We start from the raw sequence: 24,032 nt of genomic DNA, 5'->3' as shown, positions 1-24,032 counted from the left end.
ATCCAGGGGGACTACTTTTTGTTATTATACCTAGTGTGTTGCCATCGCGGAGTGACATTGAAATTGTGTGGAACCTGTTCAGTAAAGAGAGCAGAGCAAACTACGAACTGGTGTTTTGCCATTTTTATATAGGTTATGTAAGTGATAAACATAACACACCCCAATGGTCAAGATTTATAATACACTTTAAACCCAATCTTGTCTTTCTGAAATGAGTCTGTTTTCGTGGGCTGCCCCATCTAATGGGAGTGAGCGGCATGACACCCCGGCTCATCTACTACTGGGCTAATGGTGAATGCTGTTAGCGTGTTACCGTGAAGACCAGGAGTGGCGCTAATTGCAGAAGCAACACCATATGTGTGGAAGTCCATCCATCCATTATCGATACCGCTTATCCTCACAAGGGTCGCGGGGCGTGCTGGAGCCTATTCCAGCTGTCTTCGGGCAGTAGGCAGGGGACACCCTGAATTGGTTGCCAGCCAATCGCAGGGCACACAAAGACAAACATCCGCACTCACAATCACACCTAGGGGCAATTTAGAGAGTCCAATCAACTTACCTAAAGGCATTCCATTAACACGAAAATATATTTTAAAAAAATATATATTTGACACGTTTTTCACAGCACAGTGATGAAATAGTCTTGTTTTCCTTATTTAAAAACACATTACTACCACATAGCAGTACTGTATACATGTTTACTTGGTTTCAAAGTTGTCACTTCCGAGATCCAATCATTTGTATACAATTAAAAAGTAGCAGGCCCACTAGTTGAAACACAGCATTCTGATTAATATTGAGTTTGTGGAATATGAGTTAAGCAACAAAATCCACCCATTTTTACCCATGGGGCGGCCATTTAGTCACTTTTGTCGACTGAACATGACATCACAACTGCTCAGGTAACGTCCAATCACTACTCAGCTTCAGAAAAAAGGTCAGCCGTGATTGGTCGTTATCTGAGCCCTGAGCAGTTGTGATGTCATTTTTAGTCAACAGAAGTGACAAAATGGCCGCCCTAGAGTAGTAATAGTAGCAATAGTAATAGCTTAGCGTCAAGAACACAAACTTACTGCACCAGTCTTTAAATTAGTCCCCACCTCCACCAAAACCTTTATTACTCCTTCATCATATCTTAGCACAGTTTATGCTTTTGCACAGGTCAAATGTACATTGGTATTTACAAAGCAGTCACACTAAGAAGGAGGGAGCAGAGGAAAGTGAGGAAGGAGTCACTCTGTAGAGCTCAAATGACGATGTCTGAGAGGGACACCAAGCTCCAGGTTGCAATTTGGTTAGCAAACCATTTCATGCATTTTCAGTTTTACTTTTACTCATGTAATGATGATATATCAAGAGCCATGGTTTGTCACAATTGAATGGTGATCCTACTAAAAAAAACAAAAAAACCTTATGAATGTACATTAAAATATAATGATGCACTGCACTTGTTGAATTCAATGTGTTACAGAACAAATGTGCTAAAAGTTAAACAGAACTGAGAGAGAGGCACATATGGCAGAAAATACACAACAATGTCACAGTAATTTTTTTTTCATGACACAAAAAAGGAAAGTCCCTACTGACAAGACAGAAAAAACAATGACTCAGCAGTTTTTGGTTTGACAAACTATGAAGAGGTAACGCTTATGTCCTTTTTGTCTTGACGCGTCATGATGGCAGAGCATGCAAAGATGAAGGTCAAATCTACAAAGTCCAACGTTCTGCTCAAGGCCAATGACCTGAAGCAGATATGCACATGCAGTAGTGAATGTCAGTTCTTCATTTGGAGCACAGTTGAAAAGAATGAAAAAAGACAGGCGCTGTTAAGAAGCAGTCAGTTAAAGCAAAGCACACACAGAGCATGAGCAGGAGTCAAAGCGTGGAAAAAACAAACAAATCAGCCGCTCCCAAAAAATAAATCAGAGCAGGTACGGAGTGTTAATGCAGAGTAGAGTTTGGTGGACAAGAGTCTGTCATGTTGGATTTCGCCGCTATAGGTTCCCCCACGTGTCCGGAGCAGGCCAGTTCTCAAGACTGCCACTCTCATTGTGCACCTGCTCACCCAAGGTGAAGCTCAATCTGTACTGCAGCTGAACTCTCTCCTAAAGCACACAAACGCAACAAGGTGTCAAGGATGCATTCATAGCGCGGACATAACTGGCAACACTTGGGCGTACCTTGTCTGGGTTTGCCAGTAGCATGATCTGTGTGACAGCAGCAGTAGGAAGAATGGGATTGAACGCCGGGAGATCTGTTCCAGATGGCGGCTGCAACTTCACTGCCATTGACTGCAGGTGATATAAATATATTTAACAATGTGACACCAACTCCTCGCAGTAACGAAAAAGAAAAAAAAAAACATCCTCACTGACCTTATGAGCAGAGATGTGTAAGCTAATGTTTGTGACAGGCACGGGAGCAGACGACAGCATGGAGATGATCGCCACCTGCACGTCAGGGCGAGATGGCGGCGAATCGCGGGCAAAGTGGAGGAGAACCCGCAGACTGTGTCCATCGAAGACAGTCACAGGCAGCAGGCTACCTGGTGGGAGAATCCATGTTATGACAGCGGGAGAGAAGATTGAAATCGTGTAGAACAAAAAGAAAGAAATATAAGTGGTCTTACTAGGTTTAATGGATTCTAGAGGCACAAAGACATCAGCCAGGGAGACCTCAGCAGTGGCATTCGCAACGCTGATGGCCTCAGAGGGGAGGGGCAGCGCGGGGCGATCCGAGCTGAAGACTGGGATAGGGTTGGGGGTAATATTCGACCCCGACTTGCTCTGTAGATCTCTCAGGGTTGGTTTGACCTGCTGCTTGTCCCTACATGCAGGCACAATGAGCGATTAACCTCTATGGGACTTCTTAGACAGTTCAAGAGGCAAATGCTGAAGAGATGCTTTCACACTTTTTTTTTTTTTTTTTAAGAACTGTACCATTTGACCTGCAGGCCCTCGGGAGGGAGGGACTGCTGCAGCAGCGTCTTTCCTAGTAAGTCGAGCTCATCCAGGACTGAGCCTCTGGGAGCAGACGCGGGAGAGACGGGGTGCGAGTGGGAGGAAGGTTCCGGACTCAGGAGCAGACTGGGTGCTGCTGGGGTGTCTACATCGATACTGTCGGATGACTTGAGAGAGAAATTGAGAAAACAAAGTATTTTAAGCCCCCACCAAATATAAATAAATGGATTGTTTCATCAACTCCCTGCCACACACCTGGAAGGAGTCCCAGGCTGTGGAATCCTCTGGCTGGGAGGTAGGGTTAGAAGTGTGTGTTCCTTCGCTTAAACCTGTGTGAGACAACACCACAAAATGTTTGAGTGCTTCGTCTCAGTTGCCCTCAAGTGTGTGTGTGTGTGTTTTTTTTTTTTTTTTAAACTCATTCACTGCCATTGACGAATTTATTTATTTTTTCACAGTCCAGCCATTCAATCCCAGGAATTGATTTATATTATTTTCACATTTTTTCAAACGTTACTGAAATGTCTGGCAGTGAATGAGTTAATTAGACGTGTGGTTACCAAGCGACATGAGCTCATCATCAAGTAGGGAGATGCCAGTTTCCTGCGAGGTTGCATTGAGGCTGTCGGTTGGAGTAGGAAGTTCTGGGAAGGAGGGGGGCGACTGGGGCGACGTGTCCAACCCAGACAGATCCAGCAGTGCCGTGCCCATTGCTGGGTGAAAAGTTCAGTTGAGAAAAACAAATCCGAAATGAATGTGTTCATGACCACGCTACCTAACAATGCTTCACCAACCTGTCTGTTTTTGTGCGTTTAATGCATTGTTGCTGTTCACAATCTCCCCTTTCACCTGCTGCTTGTACAAATTGATGACATGGGTCAGGCTGTCATTGGCCTGCAGGATCTCCGCTGTGGAAAGCCAAGAGAAGATGCTCTTTATTGTCGTCACTGTGTCGATAAGGCGCACAAAAGCTGTGGATTGCAGCTGAGTAACGGCTTTGTGGCTTCTGTTGTTAGATCCGCAATGGGCTTTGTACTGCAGCACCCAGCGTTCCTTGTCATTGTTTCGAGAGTCTGATCTGAAAGCACTTTTACAGTTGATGTTCAACTGCGTGTTTGTGCAAATACAGAAGCTTACTTGCCAATAATGGGTAAGCAACTCAACAATAACTGATAATTCAAATTGATGGCTACTTGCTGATATTCATGCCCAATGTAAAAATTACTTATCTACTCAGATGTATTTCTTTTATTTCTCCATGCAATCATTGAGTTTTTCAGGAAGCCAGTGCAAGAGAAATTGCCCATAGACAGTGGCAGACAGAACAACTTATTTGAGTGTAGCGTTTGTGATAACTGGAAGACACAACATGTTGAACCTTGGAAAGGGATCACAAGACTACAATCGGCACTACTTTTACTATGAGAGTAACCCAATTTACACAAAACAAAATGAAAACGGAAGTAGAACACTTTGCATTTCTACTGGGTTTTGTGTGTAAAGTCATTATGTGTTAGATACATTACCTGTATCTGATTTTTTTTTATGACAGTCTGAACGGCTCAATTCCGATTTTTTAAATCCAACCTGGGTCGCTTTTATATGTGGTCCTAAATCGGATACGTATCCGATTTTTTGCAATGCAACCGTGGTCTGAACGGCCAGGTCGCATATATCTGACATTTATGTCATCCGGAGCCCAACATGCGTCCAGGCGGAGGGAAAGTGCTGGCAGCAGGGGGATCGAATCTGCAAAGTTGTTTTGAGTAACACTATTGACTTTATATTTTACTTTAATTGAATCCCACTTGAACATGAAGCATAAAGTGAACATTTATGGTGAGAGTAGTAATTCAGCCACGGTTCAGATCAATACATTTTTTCCGCACGGTTATGACGTGACGTCATTGTTAGTGATGTCTCCATGAAATAAGATAAATAAAAGCCTTGCCTCATAATTTCCCCCAAATACTGTAATTTATTGTCTACCTCCTACGTAATCGCTTCACTGTATAAATGCCCCCGACATGCTGGACCACATTTACTAACGCAAACACAACGTCGGGGGTGACATCGTCTCTTCTTCTGCGCATGCGGGTCACTTTGGCGACGCATGTATTCATACAGCAGACAAGACCGAGGTCGCATTTATAATGTACCGGTAATAAGAACGCTTCCAGAAAATCATCTGATTTTTAAAAAAATTTCTAATGTCGCCTCCATGAGCCGTCACCTTACCGTGGTGGAGGGGTTTGTGTCCCAATGATCTGAGGAGCTAAATTGTCGGGGTATTTATGCCCCTGACAGGGTTACCCATGGCAAACAGGTCCTAGGTGAGGGACCAGACCAAGCACGGCTCAAATCAAAAACCCCTTATGAAGAATAAAGTGAATGGATCAGGTTTTCCCTTGACCGAACGTGGGACACCGGGGCCCCCCTCTGGAGCCAGGCCTGGGGGTGGGGCTCGTTGGCGAGCGCCTGGTGGATGCAACTATGGGGCCCGTCCGGGCTCAGCCCGAAAAGGAAGCATTGGTCCACCTTCCCATGGGCTCACCACTGATGGGAGGTGCCAAAGGGGTCGGGTGCCGTGTGAGCTGGACGGCAGTTATAGGCAGGGACCTTGGCGGTCCGATCCCCGGCAACAGAAACTAGCTCTTGGGACATGGAATGTCAATTTTCTGGCAGGGAAGGAGCCCGAGCTGATGTGTGAGGCTGAGAAGTTCCGGCTGGACATAGTCGGGCTCACCTCCACACACCACTTGGGCTCTGGTACCAGTCCTCTTGAGAGTGGTTGGCTACTCTTCCACTCTGGAGTTGCCCAGGGAAACAGGTGCCTAGCAGGTGGAGACATACATATTGCCTCCCGGCGTGGTGCCTGTACAATGGGATTTACCCCGGTAGACGGTAGAGGGTAGCCTCCCTCCGCCTTAGGGTGGGGGGACGGGTCCTGACTGTTGTTTGTGCCTATGAAACAAACAGCATTTCAGAGTACCCACCCTTTTTGGAGTCCTTGGAGGGTGTGCTGGAGGGCGCTCCACCTGGGGACTCCATCGTTCTGCTGGGGGACTTCAATGCTCACGTGGGCAATGACAGTGAGACCTGGAGGGGCCAGATTGGGAGGAACGTCCCAGGGGAGGCGGGCGACATTGAGTCCGTGTGGACCTTGTTTCATGCCTCCATTGTTGAGGCGGCCGCAAGTTGGTCAGTGCCTGTCGTGGCGGCAATCCCCGAACCCGCTGGTAAGGGATGCTGTCCAACTGAAGAAAGAATCCTATCGGGCCTTTTTGGCGTGCGGGACTCCGGAGGAAGCTGACAGGTACCGGCTGGCCAAGCGGAATGCAGCTTCGGCGGTTGCTGAGGCAAAAACTCGGCTGTGGGAGGAGTTTGGTGAGGCCATGGAAAATGACTTCTGGTCAGCTTCGAGGAAAGTTTGGTCCACCATCCGGCGTCTCAGGAGGGGAAAGCAGTGCACCATTAACACTGTATATAGTGGAGATGGGGTGCTGCTGACCTCGACTCGGGACGTTGTGGGTTGATGGGGCGAATACTTTGAAGACCCCCTCAATTCCACCGACACGCCTTCCACTGAGGAAGCAGAGCCTGGAGACTCTGAGGTGGGCTCTCCTATCTCTGGGGTTGAAGTAGCCAAGGTAGTTAAAAAGCTCCTCGGTGGCAAAGCCCCATGGGTGGATGAGATCCGCCCGGAGTTCCTAAAGGCTCTGGATGTTGTGGGGCTGTCATGGTTGACACGCCTCTACAACATCACGTGGACATCGGGGACAGTGCCTCTGGATTGGCAGACCGGAGTGGTGGTCCCCCTTTTCAAGAAAGGGGACCTGAGGGTGTGTTCCAATTACAGAGGAATCACACTCCTCAGCCTCCCTGGTAAGGTCTATTCCGGGGTGTTGGAGAGGAGGGTCCGTCGGGAGGTCGAATCTCGGATTGAGGAGGACCAATGTGGTTTTCGTCCCGGCCGTGGAACAGTGGACCAGCTCTACACCCTCAGCAGGGTCCTCGAGGGTGCATGGGAGTTCACCCACCCAGTGTACATGTGTTTTGTGGACTTGAGAAGGCATTCCACCGTGTCCCTCAAGAAGTTCTGCGTGGGGTGCTTCGGGAATTCAGGGTACCGAGGCACCCTAAGGGCTGTTCGGTCCTTGTACCACCGATGTCAGAGTTTGGTCCGCATTGCCAGCAGGAAGTCGGATTCGTTTCCAGTGAGGGTTGGAGTGCGCCATGGCTGCCCTTTGTCACCGATTCTGTTCATAACATTTATGGACAGAATTTCTAGGTGCAGCCGAGGAGTCGAGGGGGTCCGGTTTGGTGGCCTAAGTACTGCATCTCTGCTTTTTTCAGATGATGTGGTACTGTTACCTTCTTCAAGTCGCGATCTCCAAATCTCGCAGCCGAGTGCGAAGCGGTCGGAATGAAAATCAGCAACTCCAAATCTGAGACCATGGTCCTCAGTCGGAAAAGGGTGGTGTGCCCTCTCCAAGTTGGGGATGGGATTCTGCCCCAAGTGGAGGGGTTCAAGTATCTTGGGGTCTTGTTCGTGAGTGAGGGTAGTATGGAACGGGAGATCGACAGGCGGATCGGTGCAGCGTCTGCTGTGATGCGGACTCTTTATCAATCTGTCGTGGTGACGAAGGAGCTGAGCCGAAAGGCGAAGCTCTCAATTTACTGGTCGATCTATGTTCCTACTCTCACCTATGGTCATGAGCTGTGGGTCATGACCGAAAGAACAAGATTTCGGATACAAGCGGCCGAAATGTGTTTCCTTCACAGGGTGTCCGGGGTGCTCTTCCTTAGAGATTGGAGCCAGTGGAGGTGGCTCGGGCATCTGACTAGGATGCCTCCTGGACATCTCCCTGGTGAAGTGTTCCGGGCATGTCCCACCGGCAGGAGGCCCCAAGGACGACCCAGGACACGCTGGAGAGACTATGTCTCCCGGCTTGCCCGGGCACGCCTTGGGATCCCTCCGGAAGAGCTGGAAGACGTGGCTGGGGAGAGGGAAGTCTGCGCTTCCCTGCAGAAGCTGCTGCTTCCGCGACCCGACCTCGGATAAGCAGCAGATAATGGATGGATGGACTTTGTAATGTTGTCGAGCAATTTAAAAAAAAAAAATTGAAGATGAATCCAGGGGAACTTTTATTTAAAAAAAAAAAAAAAAAAAAAAAAAAAAAATTTAAATAAAAAATAAAGATTTATAGTGTGTGCCCCTATATTTTCCAATTGCGCCCCTAAAATTTCAGGTTAGGGGCAACTGCAATAAAATTATTCATTATAGAGAAATAATGAAGCTCACCTAAAGCCTCATCATTATCCTCCGTATCACTTGCCAACCTGAACAGTGTGGGTCTCATTTTTTCGCAGCGCTGGTAAAGGTCCTGTCAACAACACATGCTTGTGATCAAAATCGTGTTTCAACTTACATTTAAAAAAAAGATGACAGGTGACACTCTTTGCACTCACCTGTATGAGCTCAGAGTTGCTCTGATTTGTGGTGTTGGCGTCGTAGTCCTGCAGGAGCTGAGTCAGCAAAGTGATGCTCTCCTTTACCTCCTGGATGGCACCCACCCGCTTGGTCACCTTCTCTGCTCGCCTCTGATCCTACAACAAATGAAAAGTGACTTCACAAAAGGCATGAACTGTACGACTATCTCCGTGTGCACAAGTTCTTTGTAATTAAACGACAAAACGGATTCCCACTGCTGTTTTGGCGCTACCTCTTGGACCATTTCCTTGATGAGTTTGTTGGCGGCCTTCAAGTCTTCAGGATGCGAGCTGTTCAGCAGGCGAGACAACATCTGAAGAAGCCAAGAGGAGGAAGCAAGAGCACTTGTGGCAGTGGGCGAAATTGTCATGCAGAAAAGCCATATGTCCACCTATTGGTTACAGGGTTCTTACTTTAGACTTTTCTTCATCTTCAAAAATAGCATTTTTAGGTCTGGGTGGAGGAAGATTAGGTAGTTTATCAGGGGGCAGTTCTGGATCTTGTTTGATAATACCTGCAAATGAAGAAAAACGATTCAGTCATTTAATTTTCACAGCCTTAACTATACGTCTGTGGAATTGGTATAGTTTGTATTGAATTGTAGGCAGCCTCTGTGGAAAGTTGTTTTTACATGTAGTTGTCCTACTAGTATGCCATAATTGTCCTGCAGAAAAGCCATAGAGTGGAAGGCAATAGTGAAAAAAACAAAATCAAAACACTACTAATAGGACTAAGTTGTTTTACGAACACTAGTGTGCCTGCAGAGCATACCAGTACATGAACCTTGAGCTGGACATTCAAGTTATTAAGTCAAATCTCAAATGGCTTTCCATACGCCGCCTCCTACCTTGTTTCTTTAGCATCTGATAGGCGTCTACGATTTTGGCCTCATCAGGCAACCCTAACGTCCAGCTGTAGATCAACTCCAAGACCTTCTTCTTCACTGGCTCCGGTGAGCGTGAACCCAGGTACTGTGTGAGAACAATAACACATATACAGCTCACATCACATGCACTGTGTGGGATTCAAAGCATCCAGGAATGTGCACACGAGAGACCCTCAAGAAGATATCCTACCTTTGGCGAAACCACTTTTATAAGTTCATTAAGAAAGCGGAACTTGCCCACTTCGTTATGAAACCGTTTGCCGCAATTTTTCATACAAGACTCCAGAACCTGGTGGAGAAGCATGCGCATTAGACCAAATCAAGCTTAACAATGGATTTCATGAGAGCATGCAGGATTACTTCATGCATGGTCGGTGAGGGCATGTACCGCTAGCCAAATTGACACCGTATTGCTCGAGTCAGGATTTATCCACCCTTCCTCCACGTCACATTTGTCAGAGACATGAAATGGAGGGAATAAAGCCCTTCTGCCAGTATTCTGTCTTCAAGAGATGTGATGATATCTGCGTGAATGGCGGAGTGTGACCCTTGGTTGTCCAACGCATCTACTGAGGCAATTAAGCCAAGGCAGGCCGGTCAAGGTGCGGTTGCCTTGGTGCGTTCCAGTGAGCCGCTCTTTTTTCCAGCAAGCGGCAGAAGGATTAAGACGTGGAGTGATGCCGTAAACAAAAGCCTTGTAATAGTCAGATTGACTGATCTAATTCCTCTGTGCCGCATTATCACTGATAAATGCTAATTTTATCACTGCCAATGTGGCGGCAAAAACAAATGAATCATGTGACATCTGCATCTTTATAGATGTCACAAAAGGGCAAAGTACTATTTTTGTCTAAATGAAATTCCTAAACTCACTTTAACTGTTCCTTGACACCAAGAAGCCATTAGATGGCAGCAAGCATGTTTGTCCAAATCAATCTCCTCAGCTCACGTCATCATAGTTCCTTGACACCAAGACGCCACATGGCTCTAACCCTAATACACGCATTGCTTTGGTATGCGCACAAAACCAGTTCATAAGTGAGGTTTTCAGTGAATAGAAGAGGATGGATTCCAAAAAATATATTTACCTGTGTATATATGTACATTTGCAAATGCAGAAATTAGAATATGTGATGGTTCACCATACATGCATTGCAGAAAAACTGATTTGGGCACTTAGGCCTGAGGTGTAGCCTAAAATGAAAAGCAGAGTTATCTGGTAAAACAAGCATATCAAGCTGCCAGATCAGGAATGGGGAGCTCGATAAACCGGATCCAGTACATAGGAAAGACCAGGATTGTCATGGTAGAGGTTTGGAGCATAACACCGGACACTCTCTCTTCCCACCCTGTTGTGCTCGACACAAAGGCGTATTCTGTTAGAGCTCTGATGAAGCTATTTTGAGGGATTTCTTTGTAAAAGAAAGGCTTCTTTAAACAGGGAGCATCCATACCATATAAGCTAATTCTGACAGAAACTGTTAGAAATCGGCGTTTACCACAAGAGCCTGCATGGCCTCCCACTCCTGCGGGGATTGGATCTTGTGGGCCAACAGCCTGGTGGCCAGCTGAGGTCTGCAACACAAAACAAAAACAAAGACTTCAATCAACAATTACATCACATAATACTGCTGCCTTGCTTGACTGTGTGGGCGGACAAAAGTGTGTATGAATTTTAAAAACTCAAATAATGCCAATATTTGGGTTTTATAAGGTTTATTGTCTGCATTTAAACACAGTTTATGATTTGTAAATATACCATTTGTAATTGTTAGTTTTTTATTAATTGTGAGTGGACGCCAGGAAGAATAGTCTCTTCACTGGTAGAGACTAATTGGGATCCTTAAATAAACACTTGGCTCTGCTTCTGAAAAGGAGTAACCCAGGCATGATATTCGGAATTTTAAAAATCAGAATAAGGGCATATTTGGGTTACTGCATGTGTTTGCATGGCTTTTAAAAACCTGAATACTGCCAATATTCGGGTTTTAAAAGGTTTATTGACTGCATGGAAACGTAGTCAATGTCCTGTCCCCTCCTCTTACCCCTCCAAATCATTGTTGAGCTGTTCACAGAATGCATTGATGCTGCTCCAGTCGGTTTCCCTGTTCAGTGGGTTGGTTGCTCTGTCTGAAATATCAAACAGTCAAAAACCAGAAGTAGTGGATGAAATGGTCCATATACTACATTATATCTAGACTGCTGTCAACAAAAGATTTCAACACAGTAGAGCAGTTACAATGTTGTGCACCACGTCATCTTTAGATAGTCAAGAATCCTTTGTTTAGCCATCAGGCTTGACATACAAGGTTTTGGGGTGTTTTTCAGTAAACTGTCAGATTCTCAGTCCCATGTGACAGCCAGTAAACACATAAAATGTGGAAAATTGGATCATTTACAAACATTGCACAATATATCAAAAAAAATATTGTCATGGTGATAATGGCCCCGTCAGATGTAACCTGATCCCTGAACTCTACTAACATTTAGTGGCAGCTATTACTAACATTTAATATACATACATAAATACATACATACATACATAATTTATTTAGGTACTGTACATTTTAAATACAACGACAATATCAATATCGCACTATTCAACACCTATATTGCATATCACATTTAGTGTGTTTTTTCCAATATTGTGCAGCCCTAATTTAAGTCGAGAAATCATCAGGTGTGCTGCAAAAAAAAATATCCAATGTCATTGAATTGATATTAAAGTTATTTACTATAAATGATGTATCTTTGTTCAGCCATCTATTCCAGCGACACCATACTGCTGCTCTATCATGCAGCTCGGAGAGTCATCATCACCTATAGGACACATCACTGTACACCTTACACCTAGTCCTCACTTGCTACACACAGGCAACAGCGGTGGTATACTTCCATATATAAGGCTTTTCTTGATAAGCTTCCATGTTATATCAGCTTTACATGTTGATTCAAAATTACACAAATGTCAAATCCAGCACCTTGGTTTTAAAATCAATAACACAACAATTAAAAGCTCTTACACTAGATGGCATGAAGTGCATAAATAACCTGTATGTCCATTTTTTGGTGACGTTTTTTTTTTTTTGGTGGTGTTTCGTGATTTTTGTTCCCTCAATGTAAAATACGAGCATGGCTAAATAACGACGGCAGAGCATTGATTTAGGTATTCGCTTCTAAAAGCAAGCAGCCAACCTGAAGTTACAATGAACGTCAACGTCAGCTAGCTTTGGCGGTGTGGTCTCGATGATATTTCGGTCAATTCCAGAAGTTTCTTACGGATCAACAGCAGTAATATGCTCAAAGTAAGCCGCATTATTGGACCCGAGAGTCCCAGACGCCCTGTCACGTAGCACAGTGCTAAATAAATCAAGCCATGATGCAAAAAGTACGCCAATTTGTGCTGTGTTGACAGCTGCCAGGTAAAGGTAACTGTCAAGCTAGGTTAGCATCCCGTGTGTCACCGAACCCCCTTCGCTGCTCACTTAAGCAACATTGACACCTCACACTTTGTACCAGATATTATATTATGTATGTTCTGTGACCATCCGACAATAAAGCTCGTTTATTTAAGCACAAATACTCACTGATGCGAGACTCCAAACTCTCCGAATCGGGAGGAGCAGCCATCACAGCGAGCTTTATGTCGTTTGTGCGTCTGCCTCGTGACGAGGCACGTAAAGGCACGTAGGGGCGGAGATAGCATAGAACTCCAAGAACTAGACTTCAACGTTAACAACTGTACCTCGCGACCACGTCTGAGTGTTTAGAATTGGACTGAATTTATATACAGTATTGTTCAAAGTCAAAATACATTGTAAATTATTTAAGTATGACGTAAATTTTATTATTTAACTGAAATTTGGGGGAAAAAACGGTTTATTTTTAACAAGATAATGATGGTATTTAGTACAGTATTTAGTGTTTTCACGCGTGTTAATTGAAGTAGTCGTAACTCTATGCTCTGTAAAAACTGCGTCACTCTACCGGAAGTTTGACTCGTTTGTAAATAAAAGTTAAAGCCTGGAGTGAAGACTTATTAAGAAAATCTGCATTTGGTTCCATTTTATTTCCATTCCATTTTTAAATCCGACGTTTTGTGGTTGCGTGTGGGTCAAGCATTTAAATCACGATTTGACTAACGACTGATTAAAATGCATAACATTTTTGTCTTTAAATCACAAGTTAAAGCAGCACTGGGCAAGAATTCGACCTTAATACATTTTTGCCACAACTCTTTTGATGACTTACAAGTAGTTGAATGATACTTTTGTCCTGCCGTGGATGGGGGGCGGGAGGGGGACTGGGGGGGCTGTATTTTTTTTTACTGGCACTAAGCAACTTTGAGGAGGATGGGAGCAACCCTGGCGCACACACACACAAAAAATACAAATGTCCTGAATTGCTTTACAGCATACTTCCTCCTTTCGCTATAAGGACGGAAGTCGATTCGAACGTCTTACGCACTATTACTGGTGTCATGGCAGAAGCCCCAAAAGAAAAAAAAAAGATTGTTTAAACAAATAGATTCATTACCCCATTGCTATATTTTTCACACAGCCACTGGAAATCGAATTCAGTCCAACTTGCAGGCCAGCGAGAGCTCAGGATTTCACGTCACTACGCGCTGGCGCGCATGGGAAATGTGGTTGACTTTTGGCAAAACACTACCGCTTTTGTCCACATGCCGCCGCCATAATCAGCAAAGACTGACATATGACAGTGTTGCTTTAACTATTATTTGCACTGCAACGAAACCCATTTTTAAATTTGAATTGAACAATTAAAACATTTTCTGTGCTGCAAATTAATCTTCTGATTATGTTGAGTATAAAACGGAAATTAAATTTATAAAGCTGGACATAATTTGATGACAGTGGTTTGGTCATATCAAGTATCGAAGTCCCTTGTATGTTGTTAAGGATGACGCAGTTGCTGACGGATGCTCGACATATTTCCCATGAGCGGTAGAATGCACATCCCTTCAAGAGCTGCTGTCTGCCACAACTCACACCCAGTCACTCCACACGCTGACTGCCTGACACGAGACAATATTCAAGCTTTGTATGTCCCTCTGCTTTGTCATCTGAAATGTTCCTTTGGACCTTTGCTTGACATCACAATGGCCAATCACTAGGCCAAAGGTCCACTAAGCAAGCATAAAGAGCATGTTACTACAACGAGCCCTGTATTTACAAAGAGCACACCATCATTGCTACAAAAAAAATCTACGTGTGTATATATATATATATATATACTAAAAATGCAGGCAAAAAACACGAAGACAATTTGTGACAAGCAAAAAAAAGAAAAATCTTGCGACAGCGTTTTGTCTCCTTCTAGTGGCAGCTATTACGTGGTTCACCTAGTGTGGCGCACAGCAAGATGGATGGACAGCCACTGAGGGGATTTTATTTTTAACAACACTCGTGGACCTCTGCGAGCAAATAGATCTGGGATTGCGCTACAGTTCCACTTTTTGTTTGGTCTGTGATGAAAAGTAATTTCTTTGACTAAATCTTGACCGGTTAAATTGCACATGCAGACTCGAGGTAACGCGGAAGATCGACTTTTGTGAACTTCCTCGCGTGCTTTTTTTCTTGAGGAAATGAGTTAGTGTTAACGTGACTACATCTGACCTTGTTTCATAACGTCTGTGTAGTATTGACACGGCGTGTTCTAAATGTAGCCTTCGAGCTCGTTCCCTTCTGCCTCCACGTTGCTGTGTTGATGTGTGTCACGCTGACCCACCCTCATGTGATGAGGTCCAACGCCACACATGACACGATGGCATCGAGAGACGCTTTGTTCAAGTGGTGCAGCCAAACATGCACCACTTACCCACAGGTGGAAATCACCAATTTGTCCACCTCATTCCGAGATGGACTTGCGTTTTGTGCCATCATCCACAAACACCGCCCAGATCTCATGTGAGTAGCCTTGTCTTTTGTATTTGTGAAGAACTGATGGGTTCTATGGTGTGCAGTTCCCCCAAAAAACAGAATTTGTTCTAGCATGCTGTTTAATCTGGATTTGACAGTAGGCCTAATCTCTGTCTTCACAACAACATAATCTCGCTCCTCGACATCTTCTCTTCCTTTAAGAGTAAATTGGATTACTCGGGTTTGTTGTTGTGGTTCCAATAAAATGAAGTCAGCTCAACTGCTCTGTATTCTTGATAGGCATTTTTTTCTGTACTTTTTGTTTTCCTTAATTGGCTTTTACTGTCTTTTTTGTTTCATTCATCTTGATCCAGAGATTTCAGCTCCCTCTCCAGAGCTAATGTTTATGAAAACAACAAAGTGGTGAGTCATTTGCACACATTGGAAATGTGTCGCTTTGAACAAACATCTAAAACTGCACAGCAGTGATGATTTGTGCCATGAGAGAAAATGAGGTGTGCCACTCCACAGAAAATGATCTGATTTGAATTTGTCAAAAATGATTTATTTGCCACAAATAATGTCTTTGTTCAACTATCCATGCCTGCAACATATAGTGACAGGTACAACAATGAAATGCCCTTGCACTAGAGCGTAAAAGTACATAGTAACAAGGCAGGCTAACCTCATCCTGTTATTTTAACAATATCTGTCACTTATGGCTGCTTTAACGGATGGCCCAAATCAAACAAAATACTAAAGCATTTACAGTATGAACATATTCAACATGCAAGTCAGTCGGGACTCATGCTGAGCACATCCACAAACACATTTAATATGTGAGGTAGTGTATGCACATGTTCGCTAGTCAAAAGTCAAAATGAATAAATGTAATTTGTAAACTATTGTGTACCCACTTTTTGTGACATTTTTGGTTGGTGGGTTTTGTGGTGAGATTGTGATATAAAATAAGTACCTTGGTTCAATGAATGTTGGTCTCCTTCCATAAACTGTTTTCAGGCCTTTGAGGTTGCAGAGACAAAGCTCGGCATCCCCGCTTTCCTGGTCCCCAAAGAAATGCTTGCCACCAAGGTCCCTGACTATTTGAGTGTCACCACATACCTCTCCCAGTATTACCACTACTTCAGCCGGCTCGCTGAAGGTGTGTGAGGAAGCATATCTCTCTCTTTGTCTCTCTCTATTTTGATTTTCTATGTATTGTTCTGAGAGCAACTCAACAAGCATGTATGCCAGTTTTTTTGTACTATAAAAAAAACAAGACCAAGATAAACCTTTTCAAAAGTTTTTCCTTGAAGGAAAAGCACACTAGAAAAGCTGAACTTTATTTGGGGTTAATCAAAGCCAATTAAAATGGTGTCAGGTATGTGCTGATTCCCATTTAACATACAGTAAATTTGAATATAATTAATTAATTCTGAACACAGCCTCACCCCAATTATAAGTGGTTGCGCACACTTGTGCAACCAAATTACCTCTTGCTTATTTTTAACTTCGCGTTTTGAAAAGATACCATTTTTGTATTAACTTAAAAGTTTACAGGTCATATTAATGGTGGAAAAAGTTGTGAAATTATTGATCGTGATCTGAATTTTTTGTCACTAAAAAAATGGCATTAACAGGGGTGTGTAGACTTTTTATATCCACTGCATCTGTCAAGCTGAGCAACGTCGTTAGAATTATGTATTTAAAAGCAAAGTAAACAGTGGGACATAGCCATAAGGGAGTTAACTCAAGTTCTGTACTTAAAGAGGAAGTCAACCCAAACATATTTTTTTCAAGAATATGCTCTATGCAGGCCCACTAGTTGAAGCAAGGCAATATGATTAATATGAATGAATTAAGCAGCAAAATCCACACGTTTTTGGCCATCTCAGTGGGTGGCCATTTCGCCACTCCTGTCGACTGAAAATGACACCACAGTGTTTTCTGACGCTGAGCCATGATTGGTCGCTACAGAAGTGGCGAAATGGCCACCCACTGAGATGGTCAAAAACGCTTTGCTGCTTAATTCATAATTCACACCAACAGCTGAAATTGTGAGGAAAAAAAAAGCTTATTTTATCAAGATAAGTGTTATATTGTTTGTATAAGCATTTTTTAAACATTGAAGAATGACGTTATAACGTCTTGAATAGGAATTAAATAAACACAAAGAAAAAAGTATTTTATAATGTTTCATATTGATACTTAGCAGGGGCGGCGCCAGAACGTGACTAATGGGTGGGCCTGGAAAAATCAGGGTGGGCCTGAATATTTCTCTCACTGAGCACAATCCTCCTGTCCCGACACATTGTGTTTTCAAATAAAATGACAAACTGAATAATATGAAGTTCAGATCTTCCTTAGACAACCACAATTATGCCATTCTTAATATTCAATACAATGAAACACAAATTCAAAAATAATTTCATGATAATTTACAAAAACTTTAAACTATATATATATTTTTTTCATGAATCACACTGGGTGGAAAGTCTGTCAATCTGTCTGGGCCTGATACTAAGTGTGAAACACTGGCCTGCTTGGTTAAACATGCGTCACTAATTCTCTTGTCTCTGAACAAAGACAATTGGCTATCTACTGCTGCCACCTGCTGGTATGATAGAGTAGTACAATGTTGTAAAGACATGATTACTAGACCGCACGGGCACACAAATTAGATGATTTCCCACCTCACACCTGACAATATCTGTCACACCAGTGTGCCGCGGCACACAGTTTGAAAAACACTGCTTTATACCAAGCATTGCTTCCTTGCGGTCATCACCAGACAACTGCCTCACACTTTCACACGGGCTGTGATGAGTTGTGGGTCCATCTTGAAAAATGTGTTGAGCTATATTGACCTCTTGAGGAGAGTTGCGCTCAACAGTTTTCAATCTCCAAGCAAGGTAACCGGAACCACTCTGGTAATCATAGAAATGTTCCTGTGGATTACATTAAACACATAAAGTTAATATGGAACATTATTTGGAGAACGCACAGTTCTTGTGAAGTATCACATCATACAATGGCAGCAGACAAATTACTTTTTTTTTTTTTTTTTTTTTTTTTTTAACGATTCCAGCACTCGTCCTGTCCAACACACACGCTCAGTTACAAGCAACTCGTTTTCAAAAGATTACAATGTGTGAAGTACTTACCAAAACAGTGTGAAAAATGAAGAAATCCAAATGTCAAAAGTGTTGTTGACTTGACCACGACGCTGCGTGTGTAGACATGAACGGTATGTCGGTGGCTGTAATGGCCGGCAGTCATACTTCATTAAAGTAAACATCAGGCACCTGTGTATGGGCCCGTAAGGTTGATTTTTGACCCAACATAAAACATGGCATATAATCCAATATATAATTAATTTGAACCAACAATTGGGTTAATTTATAAGAAATAACCAAGAATTTTGACCCAACACAAACAATCCAAAAATTGGGTCAGTGAAATAATCCAACTGTTTTTAGAGTGAACATATTCTTAAAAAGAATATGTTTGGGTTGACTTCCACTTTAAGGTACTTTTTGTGGCAGTTTTATTTGTATGTCATCACATTGGAATTTTATTTATTTATTTATTTTTTTATATCACTTTCTCAGAGCGTCAATTGTTGCTAATTTATAATCTCGATCTTTTGCAGTGCAAACAGCAAGCTTCGGATATAGCCCTTTTTTATCAGCTCCATAACCAACATTTTGGATACGACATGTCATCTTCACTCTTAGATGCGGCTAGGCTGTGCTCCAGCTCAGACATGTTTTTCGTATGTGATCTTTCTTCATCATTTACATTTTCTCTCTTGACTTTGCAGCAGGTCCTTCCAGTTTCAGGTCCTCACACATCACTTCATCAAGCAAGGTGATAAAAGAGTAAATCTTGCAACGTATAAAACGCTCGAAAGAAAGAGATTCTTGATTCACTAATCTTGTCTGCATTGTCAAGTTGTCCTTTTGCTTTCTTTTTTCAGAGCCCGTCTTATTTACCCTCCATCAACGATGATCCTTGTTCTGATAGAAGTCTACATAACGTATGTCACTTTTGTATCAAACCTGTTCATCTTATTCAGAGACTTGTGATCGGCGGAGAGATTTGGCATCGCAGTTGTTTCAGGTAAGCGTGCTCATATAATGCTAACATTTCTTCAAATTTGTGCATTTCTACAGGTTAGTCAATTACTGAGTGAAGACATTGATGCATGCAACCTTTTTGTCTTTCAGATGCCAAGTGTGCCATGGTACCCTTGCAGCAGGCTTTTACATTCCAGAGAAGGATGCTGGATGTTTCATCTGTTCTGACCACATAACAGGTGGTTCAAATATTCAAGCAGATAAGAACTTTGAAGTATGGGAAGAGTGCATCTCTCTTGGTGGATTGACTCTTATCAGCGTCCCTCAGTACTCTGAGAAAACAAAGTCACATGACAGACTGGTTTATAAACCAGTGGCGATAGAGCAAACAGTACAGCATGAGTCATCTGACACTCAGAGCAACATGTCAAAGCCAACATCTCCTCAACCGGACAGAGTAAACGTTGACGAGACAACCGATGGAAAGGATGGATCACCATCGGTTTTGGCAGGAAGCTACGAGTGGAAGGAAGAAACAAAAACCGAGGAGCCCTCAGAGTTCTCGTCACCTTTTGTACAAGTGACTGGAGAAAGTAACCAGCTGGCATCCAAACAGATGCCGCTTTCTGTCTCTGCAGCCAGGACTCAACCTTCCCAAACAGTGACCAGCACCTCAGGTAAGGAAACGCAGATTTATTTGACAGCTGTCAAGTACTTTTTCTTGTTGTTCCTCAGACAAAATTGAACTGCATGTGTTTTTTGGAGACGATAAATATGAGGCCGCCTTTTTCAGCAACAGTATACAGATAAATAGATGAAAATAATTAAGAATAGACAGACACACTGATTATCCATTGCTCTGTATTAAATATAAATCACATTACCATTGTTGTTATTAATTGTGCTGATTCTTGAAATGACTTGCTTCAAACTTGTGATGAAGTATTTACACTTAGAAGTTGTAGTCTGCTGTAAGTGAAGATCATTCCCATTGTTCTTCCCCTTTTTGAACAGTTGTTTCCCATTTTCTTTAAAGTTAGCCCTACAAAAAATGTGAAACAAACTCAGCCAATGTAATATTGATCCCATGCTTCGGTAATGATTTATTTTGGGGAGAATAGTAAATTTTCCTTTCCTTGAGTCACATATTCCCTGTTCTGTGACATTCCCAGCAAACATTGACGTGACAACCGATGGCAAGGATGAATCGCCATCGGTTCTGGCAACAGGTGTCGAGCCGAAGGACAAGACAAAAACTGAGGAGCCCTCGGAGTTGTCGTCACCTTATGTGCAAGTAACTGGAGAGAGTAAGGAGCCGCCACCTGAGCAGACCACTCAAAGTCGGCCTTCCCCTTTTTCATCTCACATGTAAGTGAACTAACATACATGCATATATGGTTGTTTGCACTGCACGACCCGAAAGCTTCTCAAATAAATTTGAATAGAAATTCTTACATAATATAATGAAATACTGTTTACTTCTGTCCCATCAGTGGCTTACAATTGAAAGGCCCTGATGATAAAGAAGGGCTATGAAAACTTTCTCTGATCTATTGTTTATTTCCCTCTTATAGAGTTAACCGATTATGATCACTCTTTTAATTGTTCTGGCAGGAGCCGCAAAAGTCCTGTGAAAACCAACCATCCATGGCTGGCAATCATCCATCCCGGACCTTGGACACAACTGCCTCCTGTTCAGTCCCCAGGGCCCCCCATGCATTCCAAACGTGGTCCAAATGGCCAGGTGTATTGGTACAGACCACGAGTCCCTCCTCCCAATCCTTTCGGTGAGATCCTGGACGAGGAAGACGAAGTCAAAACGGAGCAACAGGTCAAAGACACACATGTTGGACATACCAGTCAACTTGGTTGCTCAGATTTAACAACTTCCAATGTCCCACAAAAAGTAAATAATAGTCCCATTTTGCCAAGAAGTCTTTCTGTGCCAGCTGTCAAATGTACAAAGCTGCCTTTTGACATGACTGAGGACAATAAATCACCCTCCTCAACACAAAGTAAGGTATGGAAGCTGGAGTCACTTTGCCTCAAACCCATAGGTTCATAACTCTTACATAAGTGAAGGATGTGTTTTGAATACAAGCATAAACATACAGTCTTCTCTGTGTAATTCACAGATTTTGTTTGCATTCAAGTCATTTGTATACAATAGTTGTAAGTGTATATACGGCACCTTACAATATTTCATCTCAGTAGGTTTGCAAAGTCAAGGAGCATTTTGAAGCAAAAATAGAAATGTCCAAATCAAAAACATGCCAGACCCTCACATCTGGACGGGCGCCTGCTCCTGGACATGGATTCCCACTCATTAAAAGGAAGGTATGATGCTAATTTATAATTTAAATTGATTTGTATCTTCATTTATAACATAAATTGTCATTTGCCCATGCCCCCCTTCTTGCTGACTCATATGAGTCAGTAATTTAGATTACAATGAATGTTTTGGTCGATTTTTGGAGTAATGCTGGGTTTTATTTGTTGTTTGGCAGGTGCAGGCAGACCAGTATGCTTCTGCAGCATATCTACAGGTGGAAACAAGACAAGTCAAAAAACAGATCGAGGCACTTGAAGAAAGAGGCATCGACTTGGAGAGGAATCTCAGAGAGTGCACGAGTTATGGTTTATCACGCATTTACTTTTAAAACCAATATACATAATACCTTGAACATGAAGAGGCCAATGCGTGTATTTCTTTTACATTTCAGACAAAGAGGAAGAACATCTACTGACTGAATGGCTTGCTCTTACCCATGAGAGACAATTTCTGATGCGACGAGATACTGAGCTGGTTTATTTGTAAGTAGCCTTTGGGACTGTGACAAAGTATTGTATGAATGCTTTATAGGCAACTGTTCACACTAAAGGTCGGAACAATTCCAAATAAAAATCAAATTGTACATTGTGTGGCAGGACTAAGCAGCAAAGTTTGGAAGAGAGGCAAGCAGATGTGGAATATGAGCTTCGACGTCTCCTCAATAAACCAGGTGAGTTGATTTCATGTGATGATGCAGTGCAACGATTTGTGCTGAGTTGGAGACTAAATTCCAGTGTGTGTCAAAAATTATGCTATATGTATATAGCATACAACTTTGAGCTGTTTTTATGTTACACATTGCGGTCTTTATAAACATTCAGAGAGTGTCTGGAGTCAAGAGGATCGAGGTCGAGAGCAAAGCCTGATGACCGAGCTGCTTGTCATCATCGAGCAGAGGAACCAGATCGTCAGCATTTTAGATCAAGACAGGAAGAGGTGCAACGAGAATAAATAATACCAGAATATATTTTTATGTTGGAAAAGTAATCATCCAACTCTGTTTCCCAATTAGGGAGCGAGAAGAGGATGCACTTTCGGAAGAGATTATCAAGAACCAAGGTGAATGTATGTCATGTATATTTTTGTTAGTTTAAAATATGTTTCATCAAGATTTGTTGGAAAGGTTGCATGGTGAGTTGGAAATGATGACTGATGTTTTGTGGGGATTCATGTTTTTTTGGTTTCTTGTCAGACCTCCAGAAAGAAAGTTTGAAAGAGCTCAAAAAATCAAAAGGAAAGTTCAAGCCCTCGAAGGTTTTTAAGATGAACCGGAAAAGCGAGCACAGCAGAGACTCCGTGGACAAAAAAAGCTGAAGCCCTGTTGAAACTGTACGAGAATAAAAGTGAAGAAAACTTCGAAGACATCATATTAAATAATGCTTGTACATGATGAAGTGTTGGCCCCCATTTTTACCCTTACCTTAGACTGTAATGTGAATGACAATGCAGCTGCACACTGAGAAATGCATCACAGTTAAAGATATATCTTTTGTGCCAGCATAATAAAAAAATTGCCTTAGTTGTTTTAAATATTGTCTAGTAGTAGTGCCTCATAATTCAACCTTTGTGGATTGCCATGAACTGGATGAGTGAGACTATAAAAAATGCTATATATAGCAAGTACATTGGTATTTTATTGATACCGTAACAGTAAGTTAAACATGACGTAGGAAATTATGCCATTAGGCAAAAAGATATGTACAGTATATCCTATAGTATATGTATATATTTTTGAAATGCAATCAATTTTATTGCAGGTACAGGTGTAATGAAAAATATATATTTCAGCAGTTCAGAGAAGGAAACTCATCTTGTAGATTAACTAATGAGCGAGGTCATGATTTTATTTATTATAATTTGGATGATAGTTTACAGCTAACAAAAACCCAGGCGTCACCATTGCAGGAAATTTGAGTATTGCATTTCAAACAGTCAAAATGATTTTTAATACAGAAATTATATAGTTTACATTCTGAAAAAAGTCTGTTTAATCTGTGTAGTATGTGAGTGTCACTTTTTGAACTGAACTTCACTACTGATATAAATTACATTTTCTACGGTGTTCATATTTTTTAATTCACTTGTAAGTGTGAAAATGATGTAATAAATGTTGCCATAAAAGTTGTCTGAAGTTTCATATTAATGAGTTTGCAGGAAACTTGATTTTACGTTTAAAGAAATCCGCTTGATGGCGCTAGTGTTTACGAAATACAATATGTGTGTATATATATATATATATATATATATATATATGTGTGTATATATATATATATATATATATATATATATATATATATATATATATATATATATATATATATATATATATATATATATATATATGTGTGTATATATATATATATATATATATATATATATATATATATATATATATATAT

The 24,032-nt window shown here is 42.2% G+C and overlaps 2 protein-coding genes across 4 annotated transcripts; one reads left to right on the top strand and one right to left on the bottom strand.

Moving 5' to 3' along the window:
- Positions 1-1,083: 1,083 nt before the first annotated feature.
- On the bottom strand, positions 1,084-15,169 carry gga1 (golgi-associated, gamma adaptin ear containing, ARF binding protein 1). Of its 2 annotated transcripts, none has more exons than XM_086055138.1 (17): positions 14,980-15,169; positions 11,386-11,470; positions 10,840-10,915; positions 9,531-9,629; positions 9,302-9,425; positions 8,868-8,968; positions 8,687-8,767; positions 8,433-8,570; positions 8,266-8,347; positions 3,755-3,868; positions 3,521-3,673; positions 3,216-3,289; positions 2,940-3,127; positions 2,630-2,826; positions 2,376-2,545; positions 2,181-2,291; positions 1,084-2,105 (listed from the first exon to the last, which is right to left on the bottom strand). In XM_086055138.1, the coding sequence occupies exons 1-17, from the start codon at positions 14,987-14,989 to the stop codon at positions 1,995-1,997; spliced, it is 1,914 nt and encodes a 637-aa protein (XP_085911264.1). In that variant the 5' UTR covers positions 14,990-15,169; the 3' UTR covers positions 1,084-1,994. The 2 variants fall into 2 exon arrangements, with proteins under 2 accessions (XP_085911264.1, XP_085911263.1); XM_086055137.1 differs by lacking the exon at positions 14,980-15,169 and adding an exon at positions 12,928-13,074.
- Positions 14,561-23,758, top strand: LOC147134952 (MICAL-like protein 1). 2 transcript variants are annotated; one of them, XM_086055135.1, is made up of 15 exons: positions 14,561-15,270; positions 15,597-15,645; positions 16,243-16,384; positions 19,046-19,092; positions 19,202-19,344; positions 19,452-19,978; positions 20,474-20,669; positions 20,916-21,321; positions 21,516-21,638; positions 21,809-21,938; positions 22,025-22,115; positions 22,230-22,303; positions 22,455-22,569; positions 22,646-22,698; positions 22,826-23,758. In XM_086055135.1, exons 1-15 carry the CDS (start codon positions 15,071-15,073, stop codon positions 22,945-22,947), a joined length of 2,418 nt encoding a protein of 805 aa, XP_085911261.1. In that variant the 5' UTR covers positions 14,561-15,070; the 3' UTR covers positions 22,948-23,758. The 2 variants fall into 2 exon arrangements, with proteins under 2 accessions (XP_085911261.1, XP_085911262.1); XM_086055136.1 differs by having other exon boundaries at positions 14,562-15,270; positions 21,809-21,932.
- The last annotated feature ends 274 nt before the right edge of the window (positions 23,759-24,032 follow it).

This window comes from Filicampus tigris, chromosome 16 (genome assembly GCF_054856515.1).
Source record: "Filicampus tigris isolate MCC_2025a chromosome 16, RoL_Ftig_1.0, whole genome shotgun sequence".
In the NCBI taxonomy this organism is placed as follows: domain Eukaryota; kingdom Metazoa; phylum Chordata; class Actinopteri; order Syngnathiformes; family Syngnathidae; genus Filicampus; species Filicampus tigris.
This window is presented reverse-complemented; position numbering and strand designations above follow the sequence as displayed.